The 20,214-nt window shown below is 33.7% G+C and overlaps 1 protein-coding gene across 1 annotated transcript; it reads left to right on the top strand.

Annotated features, from left to right (window-relative positions):
* The first annotated feature begins 17,745 nt into the window (after window positions 1–17,745).
* On the top strand, window positions 17,746–19,780 carry LOC149544941 (putative RING-H2 finger protein ATL53). Its single transcript, XM_089795488.1, has one exon. It carries the CDS (start codon window positions 18,432–18,434, stop codon window positions 19,428–19,430), a length of 999 nt encoding a protein of 332 aa, XP_089651614.1. The 5' UTR covers window positions 17,746–18,431; the 3' UTR covers window positions 19,431–19,780.
* Window positions 19,781–20,214: the final 434 nt, after the last annotated feature.

Below are 20,214 nucleotides of genomic sequence, written 5' to 3'. Positions count from 1 at the left end.
CACATCTTCCAAAGTGATTCATTTATTTAAAACCTTATTATCTTTAGGCAAAATTAATTTTGGGATAAATCTAAGCAGTCTCGCTTGGGCCTCTCTATTTGATCCTTCATAATTATTTAATATATTTTGGAAATGAGCTACAAATGTATCTACAATTTCTTTTGGATTTTCAGTTCGTATACCAAGGCTATTTTTAATACTAGTAATTTTACTCTTTGATCTATTATATAGAGTGGAGTTGTGGAAGAATTTCATATTCCAATCTCCCTCATCTAGCCATTTTTCTCATGATTTATGTCTCCAAAATATTTCTTCTTTGGATAGTATGTCTTCCTACTTAGCAAGAAGTTATTTTTCTAGCAGAAAACTTTCATTATTCATGCCTTTCTTAATTATTTTTGGGTTTAGATTTTTTAATTTATCTTCTATATCCATTTTTTCTTAAATGATATTATTAAAATGCTCTTTATTCCATCTAAGGATTCTTTCTTTTAACATTTTTAGTTTAGAAACGAAGATGAACATCTGGGAACCTTCAAATTTATCTTGTATCCACTAGCCTCTAATATTCTTAATGAAATTAGGATCTTGGAACCACATCTTTTCACATTTAAACAGGTTCGTAACAGGTTTCAAAGGCTCACTAAATTTGAAATGAACTGGGTAATGATCAGACCTAGCAATAGGCAGAATGAAGGATTGGAGATTTAAGTTACAATCCTTTATATTTCCTATCATAAAAAACCTATCTAATTTTTCAGCAATGTACTCAAAATCCTTTCTTCCATTATTCCATGTGAAATTTCCATTATTGGTTGGAATGTCTATCATATTATGCTTATCTAACCAAGCTTTAAAATCCAAAGATGATTGTGAGAGGTGTTGAATACCACCTACTTTTTCTCCTAGGTTTAAAGGAGTATTAAAATCACCTCCTACCAGAAATTTTTTTTCCTTAAATTCATAAATGAAAGAGCTAATCTCATCCCATATGGCTTTTTTCCCACATGACTATTCGGGCCATATATATTAATCAAAATGAAATGCAAGTTTGATTTAAGACTCTGTACACTTACACTTATCCAATTATAACTAGATTTTAAATAGTGAATGGCTACCTTCCTAGGATTCCAAATTAAACCTAGACCCCCTAAAGCACCCACAGATTCTTGAAAGATGGAACCCCAAAGACCTAGCATCTTATTTAATTTTGAACCTTCTACTTTATTTCACTTTATTTCCTAAACTAGAATGATTTCTGATTCAAAGGTTTTAAGATTTTTCTTTAGTAGCCTTTTTTTACTAGGGGTTTTTAATCCCCTAGCATTCCATGTAGTGATCCTCATGGTTCCCTGGGAAGGTGCTTCCCCTTCCTATTGTTTATTAGCTGATCTATCTTCCTTTGCCTACTTCCTTGAGTTCCTTTAGTGATTTCCTACCTCTTTTGCCTTTCATTCTACCATATTTAGGCTAATTCAAGCCTTCTTGATTCATGTGGATCCCAAGATGCTCAATCTTATTTTTTGCATTTTGAATAGTGGAGAATTTGAAGCCACTTTGTCCTTCCAATTCTTCATTTTTGAGTTCACTTATGATCTGATGAATTATGCTTGGCTGCTCTCCAATGTCACCATATAGACCTTCCATGATATCTTTTTTGATCCTTTTGTTTTCCTGCTCTATTACATTTCCACATATCTTAGTCTATCCCCTAATATTGTCCTCAATCTCTATTTTTAGTAAATCTCTTTCCAAATCTTCAATTGAATAATTATCACCACCTAATTCAAGGATTTTTTGAATTAATTCTTCCTTTTGGGTTTCTAAGTTGTTATCAATAGTATCCCAGCTAAACACCTAGATTAACTCATCGGTTAATAGGTTAAGATCCTTATCTTCTGAATTTAAGGTATCCATTGTTGGATCCATAATGATATCCTTATTTTAAAAATTCTGAACTTCTACTATCGAGGAGTTATCTATACTTTTAGTATTGCACTTTTGATCTTTTTGCTTACCATCTGGAGTAAAAGGAGAGCAACAATTGCTGATGGAGTCTGTCAGAACTTGGAAAACCTTATATCAACCTCTTTGCTGGGAGTAGTATTTCTATCTTTTGTGACCTATTTAAAACTCTATTTTGTTTTCCTATCTTCCTTTATTCATCTATAAACTTTATCTTTTTCTGTATTTGATTCAAAAAGCAAGGAATTTTCCAAGTTCTCTATGCCATCTTTTCCAGGAACCTTTGCTACCTTATTTTGTGCTGGTGTTGATATCTCTTTGTCTAGACCCTTCTCTCCTATTAGACATGACTATTTAGCTAGAACTTTATTGCAAGAAGTATTTATGACTTGCTGATCACTATTTGTCTTGTCTTCCCCTTTGCCTGGACTTATCCTCTGCCCTAGATTGTTCTTTGAGACTTTCTACTTCTTTTTAGATCTCTGTTTAATTTATACATCTTTCATATTTCTCCCTTCAAGACTTTCTTTGTGATCATCCACAATGATGGATTTGATTCTTCTATCAGGTTCTGAACTATTACCATAATCCCTTTCTTTAGTACTTCCTAGATCAAATTGAGTGTCAATCTTTTCGAAACACTGTAAGGATGTGATCAAATCTGTCGATCTAATTCCCAGCTTCTTTTTCTAGGTACTTATCATGGGAACCATATTATTAAAGTCTGAAGTGTGAGGTAGATATTTAAAATGTGTTCCCTTATTGTCCTCTACCTTTATGATTTCAAAAATTTCCCCTTCATATGTTTGTAAAATTAAATCGTAAGATGCCTTCTTTGTTATCACTTTTTTATGTATAGGAAGAGATTGATTAAGCTTTGTTCTAATCAATAATTTCACATTGTTGGAATACTCGAAGGAGGCATCTATCCCTATGAATTCTCCTATGGCAGACCCTATTGATTTGAGAATTTCAATTTGATTCAACTCTGATAGTAAAGCTTGAATATTGAACCACATTGGGCATCTAAGATCTATCCCTTCTAACTTAAAATTTGGACTCCAATCTACAAATTTGACCGCATGTCCATTGAAAAAACAATCTAATAAATTAATAAATTCTTTTTTAATAGCTTCACTCATACATTACAAATAAAGGGTTTTATCCAAATAGCAAGAGATACTTACCTGGTCACAACAGTTTTCTTCTAAAAAGAACAAATCTTCATTATGGTCATTCCATACTATGAAAATGCCTATTTTTTATCATTCACACCATGAAAATTCGATTTCCTCATTGTGAATATAGATGGAATTATCCTCATAGGATGGTTTAGTCTTAGGATCTATCTTTCCCTTAGGGTTTGAAGAATTCTTGTTTACCCTCTTCGTGGATCACTGGTGTGGAGGGAGATAGGGGTGCAGAGACTTATCATGACAGTCAGTTGTAATAAGGGAATTGGGATGATATGGAGTGGAAGGTACTGACCTATCAGACTCTAATGGAGGGGGCTTGCAGGGGTTGAGTTGGGCATACTTTGTAAGATTAAAGACCCTAAATTGATCATTCAAACTCTCAATTGTAAAAAATGACTGTGGACGAAAGTTACCATAAAATTCTCATGTGATAGGGTTGGATTTGACCTAATAATTCTTTGGCCCATGACTTCTTCCATAAATTGCCTCCTGTTGCAAATTTGATTCGTAGAGGTGCCGGCTCTGACCCTTTTTGTCTTCATAGTTTTCCAGAATGGAGAACTTATTCACAATCTTAAATGCATATTGTGACTTCTGTAAATCTTGGGTGCCCTCAAAAACCTGCTCTAATTTTTTTTGCACGAATGCCGAATTTCGCCATTTTTTTTCAATCCAATAATGAATACTTAATTAATAACATTATTTAGAGTTTATTATTAAAATAAAACTCCTAAATAATTATCATTAAATTAAATAAAAATAAATACATCAAAATTAGAACTTTAATAAAATCTTTAAATTTAATTCTTTTATTTAATTAATTTCTCAATTAATTAAATATGATTAAATATCAAATTTATTTATAAGATTTCCTTCAACTTAAATCATACATTTATGTTTTAATTTGATTTAATTATAACAAAAAATTAAAACAAATCCACAAAACCAAATAATGACAACTCCATTGAAGACAAAGGACAAAAATCAAATTCCATTGTTAAAATCACAAACTCACGTCACTTGACAAATTTGGAAAGGTGAAACTAACTCAAATACTTGTCCTGTTACTTAGGACAATTAGCTTAGGGTTTAGGATTGGACTCAAGAGGTATCTCCCCAATCATACCATTGAAATACTGCAATAGGGTACGCTCATCCTAGCAATTCAGGGAAGTCGATACCCGATACTTACAATCTACATAAAATCCATGTATGTACAAACACAATATTCTAAACTAAATAGGTAATGGCAGGAAGTGGTGTATCATGTAGATCCCGACTAGCAGGTGATTATGACTCCCTTTCTCAACCACATTAGAAATGTCAAACATAAAGAAAGTATACACGCACACCATACACATGCAAGTATGGGGTAAGTATCCATAGAAACCACATAAAAATCATTTTTCTAACTAACATCATTCAATAACTTAAATTCTATACATGAATATATATATCATCATCAAACATAATTATAGCATATGCCTAAAAGAATCTGGTCAAAACAAATCAGAAAAGTCGAGTAGGGGTAGGCATTACATGCTAGTAGTACTTGATGTTTTCAAATGTATGAATAAGTGTCTTCACATACAACAACCAAGAACATAAATCAATATAGCATGCACAATATGGATTAGAAAAGAAATTAAAATAATTGATGATGTGCATATTTTGAATTTCAAGCACTGAGATTAAGTATGTGATTGTAGAACTGCCTAAGGCTAGGTCTACAAACATAGATTTAATGAAGCAAGCAAATTGGGTGGAAGTTAATAAGATTCTAGGTATTGGTGATGACATGGTTTAGAATATGGCTAAAAAAAATTATTGATATACTATTTGGTTACTAATTATTTAATTAGTGCACCCTAGTCAACGTGAACCCAAAATATTATAGAAAAGGGAACCAATAAGAAACTTTTCCTATTGTTATGTGGAGGTTAATTTTTCTCCACTTTATTCAATAAGGTTTCCCCTCAAATTGTACTATGGGGGTTTGGGGGTAGTGCCCCTTGCAAGGTCCTAGGGCTATACAGTGGGGTCAAGGGACAATACCCCCAAAATCCCAACTTATGTTATTATTGTAAAAAGTGTCAACTATTATTTTTCTATTGGACAACTTGTTCTAGCCCTAATTTTGTAAGCAGAAAAAAGCTTGTATAAAATGGCTTAGGGTTATGGATTTTATAATGAATGATGAGATTGTAACTTATTCATGTGATCTTAAGCTAGAAGGGACTACAAAATGCAATAAGGTTGTAATCACTGGATACTTAAAAAATTGGACTTATTGTTGGTGGACGTAGCCTAGGGATTGGGGGAACCACATTAAAACTTTGTGTCTTGTCCACTTTCATGTATACCAATTCCTATACTAATGTGCACCAAAGTGAAATAATCAATATGTAATTGTAAATAGCTTCCAATAGTAATAAGATATATGTCCCTATAGTTTCCCATTCTTTAATTATTCTTGTATGAATCTTATATTGGAACACACAAAAATGAGAAATAATAATAATAATATAATGAGCAATATGTATCATATTATTTGATAAAGAACATTAATTTCAACTTATTTGAGGAGTTATATAATATTATAGAAAATGGTGCATAACTCCTCTTTGTGGGAACAAGTATATTCTATTCTCAATTTCCTTATGGATCCTTCTTCGTAGGTCTAGTTAATTAAGTTTATGTAGGGTATTTATTTTTTGTGTCTCAAGTCATAAGGTCATGGCATTATTCATAGTTGTTAGGATAAACCACGGACAGAAATAAAAACTACATGCAAATATAACCAATAAGAAAAAATATTAGAACACATAGAAATGAACACAAGGCACCAAGATTTAACGTGGTTCACCCAATCCCTGGGCTACGTCCACCAAACAGCAAGTCCGATCTTATTACAATCTAGTGATTACAACCTGATTACAATCCATAATCCCTTACAGCTCAATACCACCGCAAGAACCAATTTCGTATCACCACACATGAAAAATACCCAACCCTAAGCCCTTTTTATACAATTATTAAACTGCTTTAGGGTTATAACATGTCGGCCATATGTCGGCCATAATATGTTGGCTACCATGTCGGCTACTTCCAAAAAAAAAAAAAAATTCTGGGGCGATGCCCCGAACCCCACTATTTATGAAGTATGTACAGTACTTTCCTGATCAGTCACCACAATCTAACAATCTCCCACTTGGGGACTGATCAGGCTCCACACTAAACAACAATCTCCCACTTGGAGACTGATCCTGTAGCAATACCACTACCACATGGGGCTCCCACTGGATCAAACCATCCTGGACTCTACTGTTCTTTTATTCATGTTCAGTCTAAAAGACCAACCGAAGCTGAAGAGGAGTTCAGCTTCTCCCTTATGACAACCTTTGTCAACATATCTGCTGGATTTTCATTGGTATGTATCTTCTCCAGGTTTAACTGTCCATCCTCCAAAACTGACCGAATGAAATGGTACCACAACTGTATGTGTTTGGTCTTAGAATGCAGAGCTGAATTCTTAGCAAGATGAATGGCACTCTGACTATCTGTGAACAAATAATTATCCTTCTGAGGATGTCCCAATTCTTCCAAGAAGAACTGAAGCCATATCATCTCTTTGGCTGCCTCTGTAGCAGCAACATACTCTGCCTCTGTAGTGGAGAGAGCATTAATCTTCTGTAGCCTAGAAACCCAGCTCACGGCTGCCCCACCAACAGTAAAGACATAACCTGTAGTACTCCGCCTGGTATCAATATCCCCAGCCAAATCTGAGTCAACATAGCCCTATAAATCAGTAGTAGAGCCCCCAAAGTGTAAACACTTATTGGATGTTCCTCTCAAATATCTGAGAATCCACTTGACAGCATTCCAATGCTCAAAACCTGGATGACTCATATACCTGCTAACGACTCCCACTGCATGTGCAATATCTGGCCTAGTGCATACCATAGCATACATCAAACTTCCTATAGCTGAAGCATAGGGTACCTTGGACATCGTATCCTCCTCTTCCTGTGTCTTGGGACACATCTCCTTAGTCAATTTCAAATGACCAGGTAAAGGTGTGCTGACAGCTTTAGCATTCTCCATAGAGAAATGTTGCAACACCTTCTCAACATAATCAGCTTGAGATAGCGTCAATGTTTTGTTCTTCCTATCTCTGCAAATCTTCATACCAAGGATTTTTTTTGCTGCCCCCAAATCCTTCATAGCAAATGCATGTGCTAATTGGCGTTTCATCCCCTTAATATGATCCATGTTAGACCCAGCTACAAGCATATCATCAACATATAAACATAAAATAATGTAGCTATCATCATCCAACCTCTTAAAATAAACACAGTAATCTGAATGACACCTGTTATATCCATGCTCATGCATAAAACTGTCAAATTTTAGATACCATTGCCGAGGTGCTTGCTTCAGGCCATATAAACTTTTCTTCAATTTGCACACTAAGTTCTCCTTACCTTTGACCTCAAAACCCTGTGGCTGAGCCATATATATTTCTTCATCCAAATCACCATGAAGAAAGGCTGTTTTAACATCCATCTGCTCTAAATGCAAATCTTCAGTAGCCACAAGACTTAAAACAGTACGAATAGAAGTCATTTTAACAACAGGAGAAAATATCTCATCAAAATCAATTCCCTTTTTCTGTGCAAATCCTTTTACAACTAACCTGGCCTTAAATCTTTTCTTACCTCCTTCCTCTTCTTTCAACCTGTAAACCCATTTATTCTGTAAAGCCTTTTTACCTGCAGGCAACTTGCACAAATCCCATGTTTTATTTTTCAGCAAAGAGTCCATTTCATCTTTCATTGCAGACTCCCACTGAATCTTAGTATCCACCTGCACAGCTTCATCATAACTTTCAGGTTCACCAGCATCAGTAAGTAAAATAGAATACAAAGAGGGAGAAAACCTTTGTGGAGGTCTAATTGGCCTTGTTGACTGTCTAACATTCACTGGTGTGTGTGGTATTTGTTGTTGCAGTTGTTGCACATCATGAGGAATGGCTGGAACATCAGCTTTTGGAGTATCATCCAGCACTACATAATCATCTTCTTTCTTCTCATGTTGCTGCAACAGATCTTTGTACAACACTTTTTCATTGAATATGACATCCCGGCTTCTTATAATTTTATGATTTTCAAAATCCCAAAGCCTATAACCAAATTCATTAATGCCATATCCAACAAAGACACATTTCTTTGATTTAGCTTCTAGCTTGGTTCTATTTTCAGAGTCTATATGAGCAAAAGCTTCACAACCGAAGGTCTTGAGAAAAGAATAACTCACCTTCTTACCAGTCCATGCTTCCTCTGGAATACCACAGCCCAAAGGAGTAGAGGGACCTCTATTAATCAAATATACTGCAGTATTGATAGCCTCCACCCACATGTGTAAGGGCAACCTAGCATGCAACCTCATGCTCCTTGCGCGCTCCATTATAGTCCTGTTCATGCGTTCAGCCACTCCATTTTCCTGTGGAGTCCTTGGAATAGTTTTTTGTCTACGAATACCATTAGTGGAGCAATAATCTTCAAATTCATGACTGCAATACTCACCACCATTATCAGATCTGAGACATTTTAATTTCTTACCAGTCTCATTTTCAACCAAGCATTTCCATTTCTTAAAAGTTTGAAATACATCAGATTTCTGTCTAAGGAAATAAACCCATACTTTTCTAGTTGCATCATCAATAAATGTAACATAATAATGAGAGCCACCAAGGGAAGATACCTGATCTGGTCCCCATACATCTGTATGCACAAGCTCTAATTTCTCCTTTTTGTTTTCCTTCCTTGTCTTTACAAAACTCACTCTCTTTTGTTTTCCATACACACAACTTTCACAGAAATCCATATTCACACATTTTAGACCTGGTAAAACTTTCCTTGAATGAAGTACTTTCATACCTTTCTCACTCATGTGCCCAAGTCTATTGTGCCACAGCACTGTATCAGAATCTACAGCAGCTATTTGTTCTCCTTGCTCAACTGCAGTAATTGTTCCTGAATATTCATTTTTCTCTGAAACAATCAAAGTAGAAGGAACAATATGACCTGTACAAAGATATAAGGTGCCTACTTTCACACCTTTTGCTACTACAAGGGAACCCTTTGAAACCTTCCAATTTTTATCATTAAAAGTAACTACACAACCCTCATCACCGAGTTGCCCTGCTGAAATTAAATTTCTACTTAGTTTTGGAACATGTCTTACCTCATGTAGTAGCCAATGATTCCCATTCTACAACTTAATCTTAATTTTTCCCTTTCCAACAATCTGACAGGGTTCATTATCCCCCAAATAAACAAGCCCAGAATCCCCTTGGACATAATCAATGAAATAACCTCTATGAGGTGTAGCATGAAAAGAAGCACCAGAATCTAAAACCCATGAATCATCAACACTCTCTAAAGACAGAAGCAAAGCATCCTCTTCGGATTTGTTACTTACCACATTTTCCTCTTTGTCTCCATCTGATTTATCTCCTTCATTTTTCTTTCGAGTCCAGCAATCTTTCTTTTTGTGCCCTGGTTTCCCACAGTACCAGCAATCATTTGGTCCTCTCGATTGAGACCTCCTCCCCTTTGACTTTCCTCTTGATTTCCCACGATTTCCAGAGTTACTTCCTCTTTCAGTCGTTCTGCCCCTGCTTTGTGCATTTAAAGCACTTCCTGATGTAGATCCACCTGAGGATTTTCTACGAGTTTCCTCACTTAAAATAACACTGATCACATCATCATATTTTAGGGTACTAGATCCAGGAACAGAATTACTCACCGCCATTACCAAGCCATTCCAGCTTTCAAGCAAAGAACACAAAATCAAGAGAGCCCTAATTTCTTCATCAAAATTGATACCCACAGAAGATAATTGACTAGTAATAGTATTAAACTCATTTAAATGATCTGCAACAGATCCACCTTCTGCCATTTTCATATTAAATAAACGCTTCATGAGAAATACCTTATTTGAAGCGGAGGGCTTTTCATACAGTGTCGCTAGGGTTTTCATCAAATCTTCTGTCGTCTTTGCTTTTGTAATATTAAATGCCACCGATGGTGCCAAGCATAATCGAATGCTTTCGAGTGCCTTTCTGTCCAAAAGATCCCATTCAGCCTCTGACATAGTTCCCTAATTCTTGGCTTTTCCTTCCAACGGCTTCCATAAATCCTTCTGATATAAATAGTCTTCCATTTGCATCTTCCATAACTGGAAGTTCTGCCCATTAAACCTATCAACCCTCAGCTTACCATCATCTGCCATTGCTCCCACTCAACCGTGAGACTCCCACTTAACCGTGAGACTTTCCTGCAGAGGATAACTGAGAAACAACTAGGATCTGATACCACTTGTTAGGATAAACCACGGATAGAAATAAAAACTACATGCAAATATAACCAATAACAAAAAATAATAGAACACACAGAAATGAACACAAGGCACCAAGATTTAACGTGGTTCACCCAATCCCTGGGCTACGTCCACCAAACAGCAAGACCGATCTTATTACAATACAGTGATTACAACTTGATTACAATCCGTAATCCCTTACAGCTCAATACCACCGCAAGAACCAATTTCGTATCACCACACATGAAAAATACCCAACCCTAAGCCCTTTTTATACAATTATTAAACCGCTTTACGGTTATAACATGTCGGCCATATGTTGGCCATAATATGTCGGCTACCATGTCGGCTACTTCCAAAAGAAAAAAAAAATTTCAGGGCAATGCCCCGAACCCCACTATTTATGAAGTATGTACAGTACTTTCCTAATCAGTCACCACAATCTAACAATCTCCCACTTGGGGACTGATCAGGCTCCACACTAAACAACAATAGTCACATGTTCTCATGTGCCATGCCTTTTCTTATACGTAGATGTGATCTAGAAGTAAAGTTTTCATTCCATCACATTTTGTTCCATTGAATTAGTATTTACAATATTCATTATTGATAACCATTTTTGTGGAAGGTTTCTAGTTTTGCAAAATATTCCTTCTATATGAATCTCTTTTGGTAACTTCAACATGGTAACAAAACTCTATATTTTTACACCTCATCTTTACCAAAAAAAAAAAAGATTTCCTTTAAGTTTTTTTACTTGGTGCATCTTGGTCTAAATTTGATCTCATGGATAAGTTTAGAAGGCCTAATTTTTATGGATTAACAATAAACTCACTAGTGGTGAGTGATTATTATTGGTGGATTTTCTAGTCCCAAACTAGCTTTGGCCATATAATTATGTTGTCCTTACAATCTTATGATATGAATAAATTGTACCTATATGCATAATTGTGACTAAATTTTGACATATTTTATGTCACATTCTCTATCATACATAGGCATTGGCATTATCAAAATACTCCTATCTATGTTGAATATAAAAACTTAGAGACAAATTTTTGGTTGAGTTTGAATTTTTTATTGGTTTATGGCATGATATGATACTTCCTAAAAAAAATTTAGATGCCTAATTTAGAGGGTGGCAGGCCCATGTGCAAACCCACTTAAATTGTATAGACGTTTTCCAAGTATTGGTCATAGGGATATGCATCATTGGATTTTCAACTCTGAACCTATGAACTTCACTTCAGTGTAGGTTTACTCACTTGTAACAACAACACCACCACTAGTGACCTCTCAACTCAAATATTTCTTTAAATGACTAAGCCTGAAGTGGAAATTCATGTTTGAAATAGTTAATTGTGAATTTCCTATGCCTGCTATTGTATTGCAAGATCTCAACTTGTTATTGCACTATACAAACTCTCAACATATTATTGCACCTTTGCATTTCTACAACAAAAAAGGTCGTTAAAAAAGAAAAGATCAAATCTGATTTGATTTCCTAGCCATTTATGGACCAAGAATGATCTTATCCCATATTATATATTTTCTACTAAGCATGAGGATTTGATTTCATTTATTCGTATGAACAACAATTTTACTATTAAACATTGAACATGTGGTTTCATAATTAGTTTGTTTGATGGATTACTTAATCTAAACTTCATTAATCAATGATTATTAAGAAATATTATTCCTGGTAGATTCAAATTTAGTTTGTTATGCTTGATGATATAATCAATCAGGTAGTAGCCTACCATATAAATACTGCCCTTAATTATTAATTACAATCAAATTATCCACATTATCAAAATTCATTAGAACAAAATATCAAGCACCATTTAGATTTGACATTACGAATTACTTTCTCTATTATCTATAAAACATATCGACATAGCAAGGAAGGCTTTTTTTAAAGGAAAACAAGTAATTCTACTAAAGTTCTCAGTGTGAATCTTAAATCGATTAATAAAAGGAAATATGTGTCCTCTATATCATGAATTGTATTGCATTGCACACTTGAACCAAAAGCTCTTCAAAATATGCTAAGATACAACATGGGTTTGTTAAGGGATGTTTCATTCCTAAGAAGTATGGGGGGAAACCATCCAAGAAAATTCTATTAATTAGTTGGTTTTTTGAAGTGAGAAAATAAATTCCTTTAGCAATACCTTATGTTATTTTGAGCTAGGATATAGCCAAATGTCACTGTAGCTAGAAGATGAAATGAATGGGGCTAAAAGATATAACATTCTAGTAGATCAAAAGAGAGTAAAGATATGTAAATCTTTGCTACTAGTGGAGATGCAAGTAAATATATCAGTAATTGGGGTTTGAGCAATAGAGAAAAGTATCCAAGCCCTAGTTCTAATCATGGCCAAAGGGAAAATCTCTTCATGCAATCATGTATTTTCTCAAAATAAAGCTCAAAAAGAAATTAAATACATTTTTCAGAAGACTTGTCTTGTTCCATGATCTTTATGACATAAAGGACATTACATATAATTTTATTATTTTAATAAACTTAGTATACTCTAACCTCACATTTGTTGGAAGCATATGTCAAATACAAGAATGAGAACAATAGGGAAAATCTTGTAATAAATATTTAATAATGGTGTTCAAGAGTCTCTAATTAGAGTTAAGAGCTTGGAACCTGCATCATCAAGGGTGCAATTAATATTCAATATAAATATGTTATGATGGCTTCTTTGTAAATTTGGAGAAGATCATAACAATAATCTACCACGTATCCTTGAAATTTTCATAACGGAAGTCATGAAGGCTAGATAATTTATGATTGGCCATCTCCATAAGTAGTAAATGAAACTCTTTTATAATTCACAACAAAATCAAGATAATAAGAAATAGCATCATAACATTCATATAAAATAAAAGATTACCCCTTGAAATCCTCCACTCTCGAAACAGAGTTTATTTTGGTCTAAAAAAACATTGAAAATTCAAAGAAACTCAATACATTATTTGTGAAATGACTTGACAACTTATTCTTCTCCTGAACATGCTCTAATCTTTTGAGATTTGAAGAACTTTGGAAGAAGTTCCATTAAAGTGAAACTAGATAATCTTGAAACATGAACTCCATAAGCATAATGGTTATCAATGATCTCTGGTTAGTATTTGATACATGCAACAAATGGCTAGAAGGAAAAATTAGAACACATGCTCTAATATCAAGAGACTTGGGACTTGATTAAGACATGCATAAAAATTATAGACCATATAATTCAAAGATCTAGCAAAATTTTGGTGTGACTAATGCCTTTCGATCAAAATCCACCAAAATTTTCATAGGTCACCATTGAAAGTTGGACAAAGATTTTATTTATAGTTTTTTTGTGCAACTATGTAAGGTGGACTATGAAACCAATTTGAGGGTTAAATGACTACTCAATAAATTTTGACATTAGAAAATTGGAATTAGGATGGAAAAACTTGCCTTGGGACATGATAACTTATTTGTGAAGGTAAACTCAAATGATAAATGAAGTGGATATTTTTTATAAACACATTCATTAGTTTTAATAAATTTTTGAGGGTACTTATTTTGACAAGATTTGGACTCAACAAGGTTTTTCTTTTTTAACAGTCGTTTAACCCAAGTTCTTAGTGGGTAGTGTAGAAGTTTGAAAGGTTGGCTAAGTATCAAACAATTGTGCTATAGTTATGAGTGTAGTCTTTGAAATTGGTGTTACGTAGTTTAACATAAATTATCATTTGAAAAAAGTAAATAAAACTTATTTGAATTTTTGTTGATTTTTTCCAAATCAATATGTGATTTTTTTTATGATAGTGGACAAAAATATGTGTCTAGTGTGACATATTGAGTTATCTAATGACTAAATGATTTTCTTAATGAAATCCAAGTTGGATGCATAAATCTAGAAGCTAACTCAAATAAAAACCTTATACAAGGCTTGTCTAGAATGTTATGAGTAACAAGTCCAACAATATGAAATCTAGAGGATTTTCAACTAGACTAGTTCAAGAGTAACTTGCTAAAACTCTTTGTACCTAAAGCTAAAAACCTTTCATATTGTTTCAAAAAAATAAAATTGATTTTGTGGTACTCCCAACTTGTTTAACCCATGTTGTAAGGGCATTTCTCTACTAGTATATGAGTAACTAGTAAACAATTAGACTTAAATTACTATACCACAAACAAACAAACAAGATCAACAAAATAAGCAAGCATCAAAGAGAATCCAAATGGTAGGGGGGATTGATAATTTTTAAATATCTTGATGAGTCTTAACAAATAGGTGTTAGGACACTTAATTTAACAAGGCATTTCTTCTCAAAAAATGGTTTATTTCTCATCCTTAGTGGACAATGTGAGAGTACAAAAGGTTGGTTTAAGTTTTGGCCATGACATAAGAGGAGTCATTCTTATCTTATGGTCAAGTGCTTGGCCCAGCTATAGTTGGTGCTCACTAATTTAACATTAATTGTCTTTTAGGAAAAGTAAAGTGAGCTCAATTGAATTTTCATTATTTCTTTCAAGTCAACGGTAGCATCTACTTATATGTGGACTTGCTTGTGGTAATAGGCAAAAAAAAATTATCTAGTTTATGTCATATAAAATCATCCAGTGTCTAGTTGTTGTTTAAGGAAAGCTCATGTGAATGGGAAAATCTAAAAGCTTGACTTAGATGTGAACTTAATTAAATGAGGCTTGCTTTGGAACTTTAGAGTCATAAATCTAGCAAGATAAAGTCCAAAGAATGATGTACATGAACCTAAATCTAGAATAGGTCATGGTGTATCATCCAATTACAAATCTTTGTACCAAAAAATATTTTAACATAATTTCAAAAAATGAAAAAGTTTGATTTTATAGCGCTTCAACACATATTTAACCCATTGAAGAAGGTAACAAACAACATGGTGAACATATATACTATTGAAAAATACAAATTAATATTTCAAATAAGACATATTGAATATATAATGATCATAAACATTTTTTTTAAAGAATTTAAGTACAAATTTCCCTATTAACAATACTATGTTCTCCACTATTTACTATTAAAATTGTAAAATACTAGACAAAAGTCATACTTAAGATCTTAATTCTTTAGGAATTAACAATAAATTAATTTTCAAATATATTGCTTAAATGATTGTATCAAATGACCAACCCTAAAATCCAAAATCTATACAAAATCTAAATCTTGAACTCACCAAACCAAACCAAACCAAACCAAAGCCAAGCCAAGCCAACCCAAATATTTTTAATTGTAAATTAAAATAACATAATTGTTCCTCTACGTGATATGGATCTAGGATCTACAACACCAATTTCAAAGTCAAAGCAATGCCATACTTCAAAAAGCAAAGGACACACATATCTCTATGAAAAGAGAAGCTTCATATAACCAATAAAACAAGAGCTCTTTGTGAGTTGGAGTCTTGCCTTTTGGGGTAATAATGGGATTGTAGATATAGAAATTGTTTGGAAAATTATTTTTTTAGTTTCAATTTTGTGTATATCTAGGTGCACTATACCTCTTTGGTAAAGATTTGTATAGAGTGTCCTCATTAGTGTGAGACTTAGATTGCCAAAAAAAAAGGTTAGTAGGAGAAAAAAACTCAAATGATAGTTTATTGTTTTTATTGTATTTTCATTGCATTAACATTTAATTTAGGTTTATTTAAGTTGAATTGCAATTAAAGTTATTGAAAAAAATTAAAAATATAAAACAGAATATAAAATCTACAATACAATAATGTATGTTGATATTTTAGATGTAGTAGTCCATAATAATTTTTAATATTTTCTAGGATATATACTTTTAATTTAAAGTTATTGTTATATGTTAACTCATTAATAATTTTATTGTTATTGAGTTTGATTATTAAAGTTAAATATTATTCATAGTGTGATTAAGTTAATTTATATTTTTTATTTTTACTTTTGAATTCATAAATATCATTCATATTTTATATAATTAATTGTAATATTAAAAAAATATAATTAAAACAAAATCTTAATCACTCTAAATATATATAAAATAAAATAAAATTTCTTAAGCTGCCAACTCTTGAATTTTGGATGGGCATCACATTATTTATTTTCTTTGTCTTTATCTCAAAACGTGTGACCACTTGAAAGATTTATATTTTATAGTTTAAAATCTAAAATCAACCATCTTTGAGATCCATACATTTCTACGGTCTGATGCTAATTAATATAGAAACATATAATATTGTTGGCTTGAAAATTTTGGACTTGGCAGCTAGAGCGGCTAAAAATTGTGGATGATAGCTGCTCGTACAAAGCTGAAAAGATGCTATGTGATAAGCAATACGGAAACATTTTTGTATAAGAGTCAAACATTTGGCCCACCATCTCATACATGGCAAAAACTTGAGACAAGAATATTAATACACATTTTCGTATAAGAGTCAAACATTTGGCCCACAATCTCACACATGGCAAAAACTTGAGACAAGAATATTAATACACATTTTCGTATAAGAGTCAAACATTTGGCCCACAATCTCACACATGGCAAAAACTTGAGACAAGAATATTAATACACATTTTCGTATAAGAGTCAAACATTTGCTCCACCATCTCACACATGGTAAAAACTTGAGACCGGAATATTAATATACATTTTCGTATAAGAGTCAAACATTTGCTCCACCATCTCACACATGGCAAAAACCAAGAATATTAATTAGATTCCTAACTTTCTCTTCTTCTTTTTTGAGAAATATCTGATTGTAAAAAATAAGATATATACCCTATGATCTTACTTATTAAATGAAAAAATATTTGGTGGGGGGTGAAACAAAAACTTATAAAAGACGCTTTTACCATAGGAAAGTAATTAAAGGGATATCACAAAAATGAGAACTCACCCTCACCTACTTTGACTTGTTTCAAGTTTGAAGGGATGTGACATGGTACCAACCAGCCTTACTTTTTGCTTTAATGAAAACCACAAGAAAGTCCACATTATGAGGAATAATGTACCCGTGGAAAAAACAAGAGTATCTTAGGTTTAACACGTATTTTTAAATTTCATGGAAAATGAACATGATAGATCCAACCAGGCATTGACTTCATAGAAAAAGGGAAGAAAATGACACTTTCCTATGTCCCCCACTAAAGTTGGTGAAATATTCACCTTGAAACACCAAACCCTAATTTGGTGATCCTCGCTCAACAACCATATCAATCTCTTCGCTCTCATTCAAATAAATATTCAAAGAGCTCTATGGAATTGAGATGCTCTCTAAATTGGATCATCAATCATAGGTCCATGTTAGGAATCATTGGTTAACTCACTTGACTGTTTGGATTGTTTGCAATCAAAAAAATAATCCATTCATTTTTGGAGTTTACAATGACGTGCATTGTTCATGTATGTTAATCCATTAAAAGAATGTTAGGCGTCTTGTGAATTTAAAGATTTCAAGCAAAGATGAGATAGTGGTTCAATATGTTAGTAAATCTGGTAAACATAATCAAAATCATAATACCAGTATGCTAGCCTTATGTGTAAAGAATGTGATAAAACTCTGTAGTGTTTGAATGTATGACCACCTAGAGCCAGACATCTATGGTCTACATTGCTCTATAGATAGACCCCTCAATTTACAATAGCTTTAAACTCCTCTACAGTAGTCCTTTCTACAAGTAATAATGTGTTGTCTGCTTTAATATTTGACTTCAAAATCATTTCTCTTTGCTGTCTTGCTCCGCAGCTATGGGCATTCCTGCCTTTTGCCCTTTGTGTGCCATAGGTTTACTTAGGCATTGATGTAACTACTGAATTATTGATCTCTTTTTTTGCTTCTTTAAGAATTGCGTATTGGTCTAATCAGCTATGAAGGACATAAATTGATGAGATGGCTTTACAGGCAAATGGGCCGTTCCAAATATGTTGCAGGAAAGGTCTGTGCCCTCCACAATGGCCTGCCTGCCCACCCACTCAGCCTTTTGCACATCCAATTGATGCATCCAATTCATCATCAGACCCAAACTTCTCAATCCTAGTGATAGCCATATTAGGCATAATGGCCACTTCCTTTCTTCTAATCATCTACTATGTCATTGTGACCAAATGCTATGTCAGATGGGACAGACTCAATCAGCATAATCTCAGATTTTCTGACAGCCCAAATCCTGAATCGCCATGGGTTCATAACAGCAACGGGCTTGAAGATTCTGTGATTCAATCAATACCCTTGTTCAACTTCAAAGGACATGATGGGTTTGTTGATTGTGCAATCTGCTTGAATGAGTTTGAGGAAAGTGAAACCCTAAGGCTGCTGCCCAAATGCAACCATGCATTCCATGTGCGTTGCATTGATGTGTGGTTAAAATCAAACTCAAACTGTCCCATGTGTAGGGCTAATATTGTCACCACTGGTGTTGCTGACAATACCCAGCCTACAAACAATGAGTCATCAGCAACTTCACATCTGCAAAATGATGGTTTCCATTCAGAAATTAGGGTTTGTGTATCTCCTCCTCCATTGGAGAATGGAAACCATGTTAGCACAAGCATTGACATTGATTTAAATGAGCGCCAGAAAAGCATTGAGATGGGAGAGTGTATGTTTTCTAAGAGTCCAGTTATGTCCAAGCTGATTCATGTGTCCAGCTTAAATGACATCAGAGGAGGCAGTGATTGTTATTGGGTATGCAATATACAGAGAACACCAGATCAGAACAAAATGTTTTGTGAAGAACCATCGCCGGCTATCAGGAGATCATTCTCTATGGATTCATCGATTCAGAGACTGCGGACTGATCTCAACACAATGGATTGTTCGAACAGCATGAAGAATGCCTCTTTATTCTTTAGAAATGATAAAAGCAGAAATTCCATCCTTCCTCTATGATAAGCCTCCTGTTTTATGTTTTTTGGTTTTTTGTTGCAATTAAGGCTTGCAGAAACGCCTGGATTGCTGATAACCATGGGGCTTTTTCCCTATGTTCTTACCTTGAAAGTATTCTCTGTGAGGATCAATTATAATTTATTTAGTGTTGTAAATTCGTTCTCCATCTAAAGAATTCTTTGCAGGTTTAGTCTTAGATTTCTTCTGGATTGGAAAGGAAGATCATGAGAGTTGCATGTCCATTCAGATTGTACAAATCCATTTCATGTTTGATCTCAGAGGTCATACTCAATGTAACCGGAAATGCTCATTCTGTTAAGTGCACATTTCTGTTTTAAGTGCACACTTTCTGTCAGATTTTGGATTTTAGGTGGATTGATTGCTGCATGTACGGTGTATTTCCAGTTTAATTATTTAGGGCAGGGTATGACAACCATGTCTAAACGAAGTATGTGGGAAGAGCATTCTCTTTTCCCATACCCTGCATACAAATTCCTAGCATGGTATCATTTGCAAAAAAGTGGGAGACATTGCTAACAACATTCTCTGATCAATATGTTTCCTTCTGAATTAGTATAGTATCATTTAAAAGAAAAAGTGGGAGAAATTACAAAACAACATCTGTGATCAATATGTTTTCTTCTAATCTTAATATTTTAGGCCAACTTGATCAGAGACAACTACCAAAAAATAATAAGAGAATAGAATTGATTCAACGATTATTTTCTCTTCCTACCTATTTATTCTGATGATAGAGTATTGTATTTGATTCAAAATATTGAAAAAA

The sequence above is a fragment of the Cupressus sempervirens genome, chromosome 8, assembly GCF_028749045.1.
Source record: "Cupressus sempervirens isolate cs-2001-9-10 chromosome 8, ASM2874904v1, whole genome shotgun sequence".
In the NCBI taxonomy this organism is placed as follows: Eukaryota; Viridiplantae; Streptophyta; class Pinopsida; order Cupressales; family Cupressaceae; genus Cupressus; species Cupressus sempervirens.
Note: the sequence above shows the minus strand (reverse complement) of the source record. Positions and strands in the feature narration are given on the sequence as shown.

Excerpts from the sequence above, each read along its gene's own strand:
- LOC149544941 (XM_089795488.1), top strand. The coding sequence starts at position 18,432 with ATGGCTTTACAGGCAAATGGGCCGTTCCAAATATGTTGCAGGAAAGGT.